Genomic DNA, 16387 nt, shown 5'->3' with positions numbered 1-16387 from the left:
TACAAATAAGGTCCACATAGAAGAATTCCACATATGGAATCTAATAGAAATCAGAAATGTCAGCTGATTGCTGTTGGCTGAACTTAGCCATTCTCTGTTTGTTCAGGGGTCCCCAGCAAACTATACTTGTAACAAGCAATTTCTCGCGTGGGCCATCAGGAATAAGAAAGATTTCCTCTCTTCAAAGTTTAGTCTGTACCTTTAGTTTCCTAAAAGCCAAAAAACTAGTCACCTGAAGGTTCTAGGTTATTTCTGAAAGCCCCCCCTCTCCTCCCCCCCACACAAAGGGAGACAAAATCGTGCAGTCTCATTTGGCTTCTAATACGGGTCACCCCCACGGACGTCTGACAACTAGAAGGCACAAGAGGCTATAGTGATGTCATTTTACAACAATCCCCCCTCCAGACAATAAACGTATGACAGACCCCAGACCACATCCTGGTCGGTGCATCAGAGACAGGCAGAAGACGGGAATGTGCCCATCTCCTGAGGAAACTCTGCCGAGGGGCCCTGACGTGCTTTCATCTTCCACAGTCGCCCGTGATGGTATTTGGTGGGAAGGGGCGCTGGCAATTAAGGAGTGTCACTTTCAAGATGGATAGTTTGGATAGAAAGGAGTTTCCTCTGTTCTTCTGGTTTGGAAGGAAACGGCTGTGTGTTTATAATTTGTAAACAGCTCATCGCTCACTGGGTGTGTTACAGTTCCCAGAAGCCTGGTCTGTCACGTCTAACATGCAACAGAAGCCAGAAGGGCTCTGTGGACAAGCCCCTGGAAACAGCACACTGTGGAGGGCAACAGCCCGGTGCCTGTGTGGGCAGGTCTCTGAGGAGCACATCTCAGTTGTGGAAGCTTGCTGTAGGCGAAGAAAGGATGGACTGTAATATATGTGGATGATGCGGGCTCCAGAAGTCTTGAAGCTGAAAATCCCTCCGTACTTTACAGCTCTCGTAGCAAAGTGCGAGTGGAAAGATACTGATAAGGACCGCAAAGCTCGCCAGTCTCCCTAACAGGTGAAGGGTTGTGTTAAGCAGAAGGGGCATAGAGAGAAGTCAAAACTTCATTTTAGATTTATTCCTCTGGATGATATCATAGACATATAAAATTGAGGAAGCAAACACGCATGGCCGTGCTATGGCTCTTAAAGGTGCTGTGAAAATACGACAATCAACGCATCTCTAGAACAGACTCGCCCCGAAGGAAATGGGGAACGTCGTGATGCCAACACCCTCTGTGCGGATCGGGTTTGGCCCATCTGCCGTGGGGAGGGCCACGCCTGGGTAAATTGCAAGAGCTCCAAGGCTCTTCCATGTAGATGCAATGGTTCCAACTCAGTTGTCCTTGCCCAGAAAGGCCTGAAGGACAGCCCAACTGGCTCTACCTCCAGACTCCCAGACCCCCGCAGACAATCCTTGGGGCACCTGAGTAGACGGGCGCATTGTGACAACCACGGCCTGGATATGTTGCCTGCCAGTATACTGAACCCCACTTTCTCATTCATTGCCTTCTTGTTGGATGCCCTCCGCAGATGGGCCACAGACACATGGTCACGATTATCTCTAAAGGGTAGATGACTCCCTCTTCTACGGAGGGCTCATTTCAACAGAGCCAAACAGAAGGACATCTTCCCCACTTCCCAGCCTTGGTAAATCAAATTTTAGAATTCTGCTTAGTAAAGGTTTAAAACAATTTCATTAGTGCTTGTGTTTGTGTTTGACGAAACATCCCACCAGCACGCATGTTAGCCTGGCTACAACTTTTTCGCGCTCAAGGAGTCACATCAGTCGGAAGCAACTCACATCAATCGGTCGAGAAGAAAGTTGCGTCTGCGTGACCCTGTTCTGGAACGAGTCACTTCCGTTTAAAACACATTCTACTGTATTTTATCATTTTGCTATTAGCGATCATTTTAGCACAACAAACAAGATTTGCTTTGTAACCCACCCAAGTTGTTTCAAATGGGCAAAACCATCTGGCTTGCCCAATTAATTTTAAGGCTGTCTGTGTCACGGAGCCAGGGTTTAATTCGCTGCTATCTTCTGGGCATTTTATACTGGATACTTAACTCTTAAGATTCCCCCGTTTGCCCCCTTCCCCCCTCCCGCAAGCCTCCCAGGCGCTCCCCTCGCAAACCCCATACACCCACAGGTTCTAGGGGGCTGGAAGTCGATTAAGCCGGTCGCATCTCATTTGGCATTTCACTTTTTTTTTTTTTTTTCATTATATTCCAGAAGGTTTGTCTGAAAGCGTAATGACAACAAAAGCAGCCGATTTGAGAGATTCTCCCAGGAGAAGGAAAAGGACAGATGTACACAGACATATAGCTGAAAACACTGCCAGCAACAGCTGGGAAAGTGACAGGCTCCAAAGTGGGTGACCACCCCACGGAGCACAGACAGGAGGCTAAAGGAACAGCGGTTTCACTTGATTTACTTTGGACTTTCTAGACTACCTTTTATGTACCTTTTATACACCAGGGGAAGGCTCACCTTCACTCGCATCAAATGACAAGCCTCCTATAGGTACGCTTTGTATAATATCTCCGTTTTCCCTTATATTTTACCCGTTTTATATCCTCCCTTACTAAGATCTTTAAAAACCGATATCCTTTATAAATTACAAAAACATTCCTATCCCGGAAACTCCATAATGCCAACAAACAAACAAACAAACAGATAAATAAATTTTTCAAACAGGGTTTCACTCAACCAGGTAAAATGCCATCTGCGGACGACACGAACGTTTCCTTTCGCGAGCTTTCCTGAGCACACGTACCTTGTCATCGTCATACTCCTCTTCGTCTACGTCTGTGCTGTCCTGAAAGGAAAAAAAAACCACAATTTGTTAATATGACACCCACTGAAACGATCAAATGCAAGTTAAACCCGTACACACTTTGTAAGGTTTTCTACATAATTGACGCGCTAGTGTTTTTTTTTTTTTTTTTTGAATACGTTATAACCTCTTGGAAAAAATAGTGGTTTGAAAGTTCAGGGACACTGTGGCAAGACTATAAAACAGGATGCATAATCTACGTAAAACTTAACTCTAAATAAAGCTATTAGGCGAGTGCCCTTTGAAGGCACCCAGCTTTCAAACTGCATTGCCAAGCTGTACTTTCTGTAAACAGTTGGTTCTTATTCTGACAAATGAGCCAACTGCTACGTTAAGGCTGAGAACACCGTACTCGGTTTGTGCTAGGCTCATTGTTGTAATGACTGCTCTTTTCCTTTGGGGCCATTACTGAAACATTAGACAGTAGGAAATGCATTAGTCTGAATATAATCAATCTCAAGAATAAGTTACAGGTTTCTGTGCATTATTATTGTTTTCCTTGTGATTTGGGGAGGGGGGTTGAGGGCAGGTGAGGGAAGGACACTTAGGCTCTGACTGGGACTAACAGGCACCTGGCTTTTGTTCGGGGGCCGAAGCACCAGGTGCCGGGAACAGGCTTGTTCAGATTGGTCTAGCCATCTCGGCTTGGGGCGCCTGGGTGGCTTAAGTTGGTCAAGAGTCCAACTCTTGATTTCGGCTCAGGTCATGATCTCACGGTTCTGGAGTTTGAGCCTCACGTGGGCCTCTGCACTGATGGTGTGGAGCTTCCCTGGGATTCCCTCTCCTCCCTCTCTCTCGTGCGCTCGTTCTCTCTCTCTCAAAATAAATAAACTTAAAAAAAATCTTGGCTATTTAGTAGATAAGTTGTAATCCCAACACTGCAATATTTAAAAGTCAACATATGTTGGTACCCAGTCCAGTGGGTTCGGCAGCTCAGACAAAACGTTGGGGAGTAGAAAACCAGGCTTTTGAGCTTGAACGCTTACCTTTCTGCTCAACCACCTTGCAAAGGTCAGGCGTGCTGTTTAGATGCCACTGTTCCAGTAGGAAACAGAATTGTCACTCTCACGTTCTTAAAAAAAAAGAGTAACTCTGAAGTATCCAAAGTCCTCTGCTAGCCGCCATAAAACCGCTGAGCAGTTACCAGGCAATTTCTCCAGGACTGGTACTGTATTACCCCCAGAATTCCCCTGAGCGGCAGCTCGCAATGTGTGACAGTCCGCTGATGGCTGGAGAACTCACCTGTTCACCGTCGGTGGTACACATTTCGTGAAAGCAAATGGGTAAAAACACATGCAATAAAAACACATTGTGGGAGGAAAAACATTGTGATTAGGAGTTAGAAGTCTTCAGCCTGGGACAAAGTCTTCAGCTTAAGACACTGTTCCAGCACTTTCTGCCGTGTGACCTTGAGCAAATCACTTTGCCACTCTGGGGTTTAGTTCCCTCAAGTATAGAGTAAAAATAGTAATCCTTGCCTCCTCCGTGGTTATGTTATCACGATTCAAATAGGCAACAAATTTGGAGTGCCTCAGTGGTGCGGTCGGTTAAGCGTCCAACTCCTGATTTCAGCTCAGGTTATGATCCCACGGTTCGTGAGGTCGCGCCCCATGTCGGGTTCTGTGCTGACAGCATGGAACATGCTTGGGATTCTCTCTTCCCTTCTCTTGCCTTCCCCTTCCCCTTCCCCGCTCACACACACACACACACACACACACGCACACACACACGTACTCTCTCTCTCTCTCAAAATAAACTTAAAAAAATAGGTAACAAATTTGAAAATGTTCTGTAAATTAAAAAGATTTTATATACACACACATTTATATGCACATGCACTTATGTATACTTATGTACCCATATGTACGTGCATAGACACCTGCCTACGAATACATACACATTTCTGCACGCATGCGCGCGCACACACACACACACAAGCTATAAACACACATACCATAGATGTAGCTGAAAAGTAAATCTACATTTACAGAAATTGTAAAAGTGTTATATGCCAACTAACTTGGATGTAAATTTTAAAAAAAAGAACACTTCTGGAAGTATAAAAAATGAATAAACCTTAACAAATTAATTATTTAATTTAATTTAATTAAATAAAAAAGAAATTGTAAAAATGTTAGTTGACAGCACTTTTCACTAAAGATGTTTCTCTGAAAATTCCCTTCATCTGCACCTCTGTGAAGCTTAGTCCTTAAGCAATCCTGTACTTTAAAGCTATTTACTTATTAGTTTTTTCTAGCCTCTTTAGGCCCCTCATTATTGATACATGCCCGTGGCTATTGCATTAAACAATCAAATATCAAACAGAATAGAATTCTGAATTTGCTTGATGTTTCTGCTCCCTGCCTAAACACTCTTTTCTCTACTTCCCTTCTATCCCAAATGACAGCAACACATCCTTTTACTATCCATTATTTCAGACATTTAAAAAAAAATAATAGCATTGTGAGGAAAAGTGGGCGAAGTTGGTCAGCTTTTGAGTCTGGAAAAACCCAATGTGAAGATATTTTATTATCATGTCTCAGGATCTTAGATTTCTGTTTATTTTTTTAATGTTTATTTTTGAGAGAGGGAAAGAGGGAGGCAGAGTGAAAGCAGGGGATGGGGCAGAGAGAGAGGGGGACACAGAATCTGAAGCGAGGTCATGGTTCTGAGCTGTCAGCAGAGAGCCTGACGCGGGGCTCGAACTCATGGACCGTGAGATCATGGCCTGAGCCGAAGTCGGACGCTTAGCTGAATGAGCTACCTAGGCGTCCCTCTTAGATTTGTTTTAAAAATTTGGTTCTTGAATCTGAGATGCCAAGATAATACCAGGAAGCAAGTCTATAAATACAAGTTCCTGCCAACCCAGAGCAGGAAAAGATTCTTTGGGCTGGGATACGTGGAATAAGGGAAGCCGAGTCAGAGAATAAGTATGACAAGCAGACGCTGGGGTAGGTCTTTGAGAAGAGGCCTTGCGGGTGCTTCCTTCAACACCATGGGAAGCTTGAGATTTATAAGTCCTGGACACTGCAAAATAGAGGTGCCCACGGCCACTCGCCCTCTGATTTCCGCGGCAGTTGGCAAAGCTCTGAAGACTTCAGCCAGAGGCAAAAACTGCAAAGGGTGTTAGGGTGGAAAGGCCTGAGTTAGCCTCCCAAATGCCTTCTGTGTCTTGAAGGAGCTCAAGGAGACCTCAAAGGCGTCTTTTCAGTGGATGGGAAGGTAATTCACAGTAACCTTGCAATGAACCAGATGGGCACACATTGAAATCCGCGGCCGGCATGGTAATGATGGCCAAGCACCCGGGGGCCCTCCTCATGCTAAGAAGGTAGGTCAAGACTCAGGAACATAGCCTAGAAGAAACGCTCCAGGTTACACCCAATAAAAGTCCTCCACTAGAACATGAACGTGAGTGCCAAGTTTCTCCTCGTCTCTCAAACTAAGAGCACTTGGGCCATGATTTGGTGGTGGTGGTTTGCTGTTGTTCACACGTCTTTCTCTAGACAAATGTCACAGTTACTGGAATCTCTGCTCACCTGGCTGTCCTGGATGCTGCCCGTCTTCCCTTTTGTGAGAATGATGAAATTGTAGATGAAGAGGAGTAATAAGGCCAGGGGGATCATGTACAGTTCAAAATTCCAGACGGCGACCAAAAATACCTGATTGGAGGACAAGACAAAAATCACTGCTTGAGAAATCAGGATGGGAATCATTTTAAAATCCTTCTCATTGACTTAAGGAAATTAAATCCAGCACACTCTGTCCATGGTAGCTTTGAAGAACAGTTACAGACAGGGACACGCGTGTGCGCGCGCGCGCACACACACACACACACACACGCACGCAATTAACACAGTTTTAGAACCGAAAGTAAAATGGAGAAGGTATAGAGATAAGTTGGCCAGTCGCACTCCGAAATGGACAATACAGTAGCCCCATACCTGGAAATCCCGTGACCCTGTCAACCACAGTCAGTGTTTTGCTCCTAGATTTACCAGAATTTAGTAAAGCAGTATGGAAAAACCCAAGGTCTCACAGAGTCCGGCCACAGACCAAATTTTGCCAACAGTAAGGTTTACTTGAACTACAGAGTGTGACGACTTTTGAAACTGGCTGCCAATGTTTAAAAATCCAAATATGCCAGAGGAAAACTTCAGCTAGCCAAAGTCTCTTTAAAAATCTTGAAATTTTCTAATCTGGAGGCTGGCTGGTCACAAGGAAATGATGGGCTAGAACTGTGCTATACCTGCCCAGTTTCTATCGGCCTCTGAGTTTGTGACCATTTCATAGAAAAAGTCACTGTCGTAACATATCAACTTAGAAGAGGCAAATTATTGCATCTTAAATATTAAATCTTCCACTCCCAAAGCAGTATTGTTTCACTAATTACTGAAAACATTTTCTACCATGCTAGAGTTTTATTTTTGCAGATATTATAGATTTCCTTCTTATATTTTGGTTGCTATTCTGAATTTAATCATGTGTTCTATTATATGTTTCAAGAAGATAATTATTTGCTTTAAAAGCTAATAATTTGTACATACCAATTTTTAAATTAGTAACATGACTAAATTTTCATACTATTTCAAATAGCTTTTCATTTCATTTTTTTTGGGGGGGTGGGAGTTCTAAGAATATAGTCACACAATCTACAAATGACCTGCTTCTGTTTCCTCTTGTCTAATATCTGTAACCTTCTAATATGTGTACTTACTTTTATTATTACTAACTAAACAATTTTAAATAAAACTGTTGAAAGGGACTTTTATTATTACTAACTAAACAATTTTAAATAAAACTGTTGAAAGGGACATCATGGTCTCACTCTTGAAATTAATGAAAATGCTTCTATTTTTCTATCATCAAGCATGAGGCTGACCTTTAGTCTGAGCTATATAAATCATTTCACATTAAGAATACACATATAATAAATCATTTTTAAACTAGAAAGTTGACATACAGGCATTCATCTTATTATTCTTAATATTTTAAAAATATTTCAGGAATCCTCCATGAAAACATTTGAAAAAGGAAAATATTTTTGAAATAAGAATACTTACATCAATTTCAACGAGGGCTTATTTCTTATTATTTTTAAAATCAGGAAAGGAGGAGGGTTTACTATCTTTTAAAACAAGGAAGGTTTTTTTCCTTTTCATTTTACAACCTCAACACGGTGTATTATATTTATAATTGCCTAATATTGAAGTAAACTTGTATTTCTGGAAGAAACCTCTTTTTAACTGGACTATAATTGTCCTTTAATGTACATTTGTATGGTATTTGCTAACACTTGAAGATGTTTTTGCATAGAGGCCCATGTGTTACATGTGCTATCTATTTAACCTTTTTATATTATTTTCAGGTTCTGGCAACAGGATTATTTTGATGCCATTATTTTGGTATACTCCATTCTTTATGCCTAGGATAATTTTTTCATGTCATATTACTAAATATTCTAAGAATGAAAAAAACTTACATAGAGTAACATAACTAATCCCCATGCACCCACACCTATGAAGTCTTGTCAACGTACTGTCACTTTTCTTTCCAATTTATGTATTATTCTTCCTTTTTTTTTTTTAAGTAAAACATGTTAGATAATTGTTTCCCATTGTCGATCTTCACCTGCTCCCTCAACCTATTCCTCCCATTTCCAGAAGCCAACCAAAAATGGATGTGAATCTTTGCCTAAGGACATTGAAGGTTTATATTAGAAATAACATAAACAACATCAAAATGTTCGGATCATTCTAAAATGTTTTATTCAATAGCATGTTTCATAGATTGTTGATGGTGTAGGTATAAATCCACTATATTCATTTTAACTGATATATGGTACCCTGTTCAAATGAATGTTTTGTAATTTATCCATTATACTCTCTTATCATTGAAAATTTAAGCAGAAACAGCAGTTTTATTTTTTAATGTAGTCAAACATATTCATCTGCAATCTCAGATTTTGTACCTTTCATGTTCAATGTTCTACTTAAGGAATCATATTCTACTCTGACATGATAAAGTTATCTCATCATGTTTTCTCCCAAAAGACAATTGTATGTGTGTGTTTCTTATTTTGTCTCAAGTGTCTTTTGGTTTATAATTGGAAACAAGCTTCCAGTTTGAACTTTTCCCTTATAGTCAACTTTTACAATCAGATTGTGGTACCGGTCCCTATGTTTTCACTGTTTTCCATTGCCATTTCTGCTCCATACCAAGTTCCCATAGGAGAGTGTTTACTTATGTACACGATAATCCTGTCCATTGATACATATTTCTACTTTACAAGACCACATCTTTAACTGTAGTTTAGTAACCAGATGACATATGAGTGAACAAGTCTCTATTAGCTCACTTTCAAATTTATCTTGGGTAGTTCTTCGTACTTTACCCTTCCACATGTATTTTAGAGTCAACTTGTAACAGTCCATAAAATTCTTGGTGACAGTTTCATTGGGATAGCCTTGAATGTATGTTTGTTTGGAGAGAAGTGATATCTTGATATTGGCTTTCTGAATCATAAGGATATAATCCATAACATATGGATTATATCTCCATATATTCATGACTTTTATATAATATCTCAAAATATTTTATTACTTTCATCATACTGACTTTGCATATGTTTTTTTACTATTTTGCTAAGTAACTTAAGACTTTTGATACTATTATGAATGGGGGCATTTTAAATTTATATACTTTAGTTACTTTTGGGCACAGGAGTACTGATTTTTATATGTTGTTCACATTATTCCTGACCCCTCTTATTAGTTGTAGGAGATTTCTTTTCTTTTTAAAGTTTGTTTATTTATTTTGAGAGACGCAGAGTCAGCGCAAGTGGGGGAGGGGAAGAAAGAGAGGGAAAAAGAGAATCCCAAGAAGGCTCTGTACTACCAGCACAGAGCCAGTTACGGGGCTCGAGTCCACAAAGCCATGAGATCATGACCTGAGCTGAAACCAAGAGTCAGAGGCTTAACTGACTGAGCCCGCCATCCAGACATCCCAGGAGATCTCAAATCTATCCTCATGGAGACCTGATGTGGAAAATCATATACACTGAAAATCATGGCAATTTTTTTTTTTTTTTGCCTTCCAATCTATGTGTTACTTAGATGTTCTTTTAGGGCTGAATCTCTATACTTCTTTAAGTAAGTGTAGGGGCGCCTGGGTGGCTTGGTGGGTTAAGCGTCCGACTTCGGCTCAGGTCATGATCTCACGGTCCGTGAGTTCGAGCCCCGCGTCGGGCTCTGTGCTGACAGCTCAGAGCCTGGAGCCTGTTTCAGATTCTGTGTCTCCCTCTCTCTCTGCCCCTCCCCCGTTCATGCTCTGTCTCTCTCTGTCTCAAAAATAAATAAATGTTTAAAAAAAATCTACTTTAAAAAATAAGTAAGTGTAGAATTTTAAAAACAATGTTTGAATCAATGTGTATTTTTATCTTGTTGATTTTCTCTAGTCTATTAATCTGGTGTGCTTTAGCAGCTTTATTTACTGTTTTATAATTTACATATTCCTATCAGTTTCTTTTTAAAGGTTTCTTTCTTTTACTTTCATGTCTTGTTTTGCTTTAATATGAACAACATAGAGAAAAGCAGAGAAAAATAGTAGAATGATTACTAGGGAAAGCCACAAATTTTCCAAATTGTTACCTATTTCCCTTTCCTTGTTCTTAAAGTTCTTTCAGGATTAGGAGTTTTAACTGTACGCTAAATGGTTACTAGTTCTTAATGTCTACTGGATAAGTGGAATTTTATTGTTTTTCTTATATTGCAAAATATAACTTCAAGTGAAAAGAGGCTGATATGAAACTATTGGGAAAAATTAGGAAATAGCATATTTTAAGTTTCTTTGCTTCATCATAAAGCTATTTATAAAATGTCTTTAACAAAATGACTTGCACATCAACTACTATTAGAGGGCTGTTGTGCTAGGTAAACACCTCATTTGCTGTAAGATTTGCCTCTATCAAGTATAGTTAAGTAATACCGGAAAGTGCTTTACAACAAAAAGGGAGCCACATTTAAAAATTCAGAGGGCTCAAAACTCTTTCAGAGTGAGACACTAGTGCCTTTAGAAACCTTTTCAAGGGGCCCCTGGTTGCTTAGTCAGTAGGACACGCAACTCTGGATCTCAGAGTCGTGAGTTCAAACCCCACGTTGAGCGTAGAGCTTACTTTACAAAAAGAACAGAAACATTTTATTTTTTTTTTTAATTTTTTTTTAACGTTTATTTTATTTTTGGGACAGAGAGAGACAGAGCATGAACGGGGGAGGGGCAGAGAGAGAGGGAGACACAGAATCGGAAGCAGGCTCCAGGCTCTGAGCCATCAGCCCAGAGCCTGACGCGGGGCTGGAACTCACGGACCGCGAGATCGTGACCTGAGCCGAAGTCGGACGCTTAACCGACTGAGCCACCCAGGCGCCCCAAAACATTTTAAAAATCAATGGATATTCCTTATATCTGTGATGAAAAGTTAATTTCCTAAATACACACTTTTCAGCAAAATAATAATAATAATACCCTGAAAATAAGTTTGCAAAAAAGACCAAGGATAATTAGTAGACTGATAGTTGGTAGGTAGATAGGAGACTTTGCCCCAAGGTCATTTGCAGGGGAATTCAAAGCTTAGCAGAAGAAATCAGATCTGTAATGTTTCTGCACCTTTACCTCAAGAACAGCTGTGCTCGCAGTGATAATACCAGCTGATTAAAACTCAAAAGAAAAATTTGCCCTCTTTCTGAGGGGAAGAAACATGGAAAGAAGTTGGGGACAATCAGGGCCACCAGAGAGCACAGAAGTGGACTGAAGGAGAGCACAAGCAAATGAAAACCCGAAATTCTGTATGTGAACTCCACTACAGGTCTCTGCCATAGATGTGGGGCAAACTCAAAGGCTTAACTGGGATCAGAGCCACCACCCACAGGAGGTGTGACAGAATTGGCAATTAGAGCTTCATGAAGCTAAAAGTCTTCTTAAAAAAGTAAAATCAACCTTATGTGGGGGCATCTGGGTGGCTCAGTCAGTTAAGCGTCTGACTCTTGATTTCAACTCAGGTCATGGTTTCACAGTTCATGAGTTCAAGCCCCACTAATGGTACAGAGCTTGCTTGGGATTCTCTCCCTCAAAATAAATAAATAAACTCAGCAAAAAAAAAAAATCAACCTTATTTGAAAGAATTTAAGAAAATCTAAGGTCTTTACTGCATAGCATTCCTAACATCTAAGATATAATTAAAAATGACTCAACACACATAGAGTCAGGAAAATGTAAATCATTTTCAAGGAAGAGGTGATCACCAGATGCCAAGTTCAAGGTGAATTATATGTTAAAATTGTAAGACAAGAACTTTAAACCACCTATTAAAAATATGCTCAATGAGGTGAAGGAAAATAAACTCATACACTGAACGATAACTAGTACATATGAGCAGGAAACATAAAAAATAATAAAAGTGAAAACTGTCCATCTAAAAAAATACAGTATTTAAGGTTTTTTTTAAAATTTTTTTAGTATGAAATTTATTGTCAAATTGGTTTCCATACGACACCCAGTGCTCATCCCAACAGGTGCCCTTCCTCAATGCCCATCACCCACTTTCCGCTCTCTCCCACCCCCCATCAACCCTCAGTTTATTCTCAGTTTTGAAGAGTCTCTTATGGTTTGCCTCCCTCCCTCTCTAACTTTTTTTTTTCCCCCTTCCCCTCCCCCATGGTCTTCTGTTAAGTTTCTCAGGATCCACATAAGAGTGGGTTTCTTCCCTCCACAATGCGGATTCCACATGCGGATGCTAAGGTGACCCAGTCTTACCTTCCCCCAAAAAGCAACTCTAAGAAAGTACCTTAAACCTTTAGCTACAAACATGATTTCACCTTTTGCCCCCAAATCTGTTTGTAATCATTTTTACAAAAACAGATACAAAAATATATACGTGCCAAATCTCGGACGAGAAAAAAGTGATGCATAAAGAGACTTCGTGTTTTGCTAAGGATAATGCTAAAGATAGAAATATGTGATGCCTGTGGTTCCAAGGTAGCTGTGACTGAAGAACTTCATCACAGATCCTGCCATAGACACTTGAACAAATCTTCCAGGTATAATTTGATTAGGTATGACATGAGAAGGATGTTATCTCGTATCACAAAAAGTTTTACAGACCCCATTGGGCTCCGTTTTTCTCAGGTTTCATTAGGAAGTGACCTGGAAATAATTAAGCAATCAATCAATCCAATGGCCATCAAATATCTTTATCCCAAACTACGAACGTACTAGACCACTGAGTTAAAGTCATGTTGAGAAGCAATATCCCAAGATGCATGAAGGAAGGGCAAGTTGATTCCTTTTGGCTAAGGTACTACTGTTTCAAAGTTCAATAACTTTGACTGAGTACTCAAAGGAGTTGGAAGGTGTTTTATCTGCAAAATACCGAAGAGGGGATTAGCTTCCAGTGAAAACCACCGGAGTGGTCCTTGCCTTATGACCAAAAACAATTAGAAAAAATTTTTAAAAATGCACATGCATGTCTTCCCCAATATTGTGAGAATCGGTTCATAGGTTACAATACACATTAAATCTAGACATGGAAAACCAGTGTCTCCTGAAATAATCATACAGTCTTCATGAATAACCATCCTGTAAGCACAGGGCATACTCGGGGGAAGAGATTCTCATTCACGTTATTTTAGAATAAAGGTACTGGGTAAAGATGAAACAAAGCTGTGCTACTTCTCTTCCAAAGAACTCCAAGGTTAAAGAAAAGGGAAATAATACTAGAATCTGTTTTCAATTTGACCAAGTATACATTCACTGCTCTAACAAATCAGTAAGCAACTCCTTCTCGAGAAAGTGCAAATTCTTTTGTTGTGGTTAAAAGAGAAAAAAAGTGTCACACGTCCCACTATCATAAAGCAAAACAATAGTATACACCGAAAAACACCTCCAGGTCTTCTCGTGCCCATGAACCTGATGAAAATTGGTTATAGCTTCCTGGCCTACGTGATGACACTTAGGCATCGTAATTTAAGATTTAAGAAGTTCCTTTAACTGGCTCCTACCGGACTGTCAACTCTAAGCCAATATCCACCACAACTTCTAGATTCCCAATCACAGTACACTATTTGCAGATCCCAACACGTGAAATGGTGTTCGGGATTTTGCTTTTGAGAAAAAGCTCAAAAGCTCTCACTTCGAGAGCTACTCCTTGAGCATTTCCTCACCTCTGAAGTGTTTCCTCCTCAACCCATCCCAGAGCACCATACCTTAACCCCATTTCCTGTCACTGCTTTACTTCACGTATAAACTCGTTGCTCATTGTCCCTTCGTGAAACATTTGTTGAACACTTACTGTGAACTCTGTTGATTTATTTTAATTTTTTTTCAATGTGAAAGTAGGCGTGTATTAACTGACCAGATCACACAACTCATCGGGGGAGATACCTTGGTTCATCCTTCTAATAAGCCTGTCGATCTCGTCTTCCCTGTTGCCACCATCTCTACCTTCGACAAAATGGGTGAGCTTTTTTTCTTCCTGCTCCCTCATGGAGAAGATAATTTCAAGGGCCATCAGAAGTTGTTTGCTCCTTTGAAACATTTCTCCAACAGTACAGAGCTTGTGAATCAGATCCTCCGCGTAGATGCTGCCATATTTACCAAGAGATCAAGCAATCAATGTGTTACCTGTCCGGGCAATTTGCTTCTCATGGGTTTTGCCATAACCATGCTTATAGATCAATTCATCTACCGACTGCAGGTTTGGGTACCCCCATGGTATACACGGTCCCACGGTCCTTTGATCCTGATGACAAATGCCAATTTGGGTTCTACAGGTACGCGGAAGTTTCCAGGTCTTCTTGCCATACTAGCTACGCAAATCTCAGTGCCGTAACTCTGCCTATACTACTTAGCTAAGTGATGCTTAGCTTTTTTGTAAGTAAGCTTCTTCCTTGCCTTTCGAAGCACCTTTTGGGAAAACTTCTCCCCCAGATGCTTGACCTTCAACTCTGCAAAATACTTTTGCTTTTCCTTACGGGTTTCCGGCACAGCGGGAGCCTTCTTTTACTTTTCTTCCGCACCCTCTACGGTTCCAGCCGGAAAAGAGCCGAACCATGCTGACTTTGAAGCAAGAGTGAAGGAAACCAGCAAACCAACCACCGCTCCTAACAATAACACCAGCAATAACAAAACAGCCTCGACAGAACTCACATTGTATTTGGGGATGAAGGATGAGACAGATAAAATAAATAAGCCAAGTATATATTAAATATCGATAAAAACCGCTACGTGGGGAAAAAAAAAACACAACACAACGAACAGTAATGAAAAGAAGGGAATACCAGGCAACAGGGCTGGGGGTGCAGTTTTAAGTGGGGGTGGCCAGGGAAGGCCTTGCCAAGAGGGCAACCTATGAGCAGAGCCCTTGGAGGAAGTATGGAAATCCGGGTGAGCAGGGTTTCTGGTCAGAAGGAAGAGTGGATCCAAAGGTCCAAAAGTGGGAGCACAACGGGTACGTGCAAGGAATAGGCAGTACCCCTGTGGCTGAAGCAGCATGAGTAAGACCTCTAGAAAAGAAGTGAAGAACCGGGAGAGGCCCGGGAGTCAGTCCTGAGGGGCTGGGACCACAGCTGTAAGGTCTCTGATGTCTATTCGAAGGGAGAAGCTGAGCCGCTGGGGGCCTGTGAGCAGAAGGGCACCTGTGCCAACCACAGTCACGACCTGAGAGAGGATGCGGAGTACGTATTAGAGCTTGAGGACGGTGCTGGCATCTAGAAGAGGGGAAAGAAGGGTGGATTACAGAAACGCAATATGTGCGTCAAGAGGCCCTAAGCGCGCCTCTCTATAGCCGTGCTCACCTAAGGTGTTGCACTGAGTACAATGAAGGTAGAGAAGGAAAGGAAATTATTTCAAAGGTGGACCATGGAGCCTGAGCTGGATTATCGGTGAGGAGCAACAGAAAGCAGTCAGGATGCAACTTCAACGTGAGGGGTATAGTGATTCACAGACGAGAAGCAGCTGCAGAGAAAATCAGTGAACAGAGAAATGGCTCCAAGGAAATTACTTCTGGATGTAGACGAGACAAAGATTCGGATATCCAAGAGAAGCGAAGAGACACGGATGATAGAGAAGAGAAGACGGTCAGGGTGGGGGCAGGGGATTAATGAAAGAAAGAGGAAGAGGTCATATAGGAAGATAAAATGAGAGTTTTCCAAAATTGTTGAAAGAGACCCATATAGGAAGTAAAAAAAAAAAAAAAATCCTTACCAGGGTAAATAAGGAATTTAGGCCTAAAAACGCCATACTAGAGGGGTATCTGGGTGGCTCAGTTGGTTAAGCATCCGCCTCTTGATTTTGGCTCGGGTCATGATCTCACCGTCAGGAGACAGGAGCTCTGTGTTAGGCTCCAAGTCTGGCTTAAGATTTTCTCTCTCCCTCGCTCTCTTCCTCTCTCTTGCTCACTCTTCCCCACCCCCAACCCCGAATGAATAAAATTTTTTTTTTTAAACGTTTATTTATTTTTGAGACAGAGAGAGACAGAGCATGAACAGGGGAGGGGCAGAGAGAGAG

General features: G+C 41.2%; 1 protein-coding gene and 1 pseudogene across 2 annotated transcripts in view; both read right to left on the bottom strand.

The window, feature by feature from the left end:
* Positions 1–16387, bottom strand: part of MCTP2 (multiple C2 and transmembrane domain containing 2) — a 240030-nt gene that overhangs the window by 29684 nt on the left and 193959 nt on the right. For both annotated transcript variants that reach the window (XM_043554770.1, XM_043554771.1), the window contains 2 exons: positions 6370–6492; positions 2774–2815 (listed from right to left, as the gene is read on the bottom strand). In XM_043554770.1, the coding sequence (XP_043410705.1) occupies positions 2774–2815; positions 6370–6492 (165 nt within the window). The remainder of the gene's footprint in view (positions 1–2773; positions 2816–6369; positions 6493–16387) is intronic.
* Positions 13694–16387, bottom strand: part of LOC122467750 — a 29478-nt pseudogene continuing 26784 nt past the window's right edge.

Source organism: Prionailurus bengalensis, chromosome B3, assembly GCF_016509475.1.
Source record: "Prionailurus bengalensis isolate Pbe53 chromosome B3, Fcat_Pben_1.1_paternal_pri, whole genome shotgun sequence".
Lineage (NCBI taxonomy): Eukaryota > Metazoa > Chordata > Mammalia > Carnivora > Felidae > Prionailurus > Prionailurus bengalensis.
This window is presented reverse-complemented; position numbering and strand designations above follow the sequence as displayed.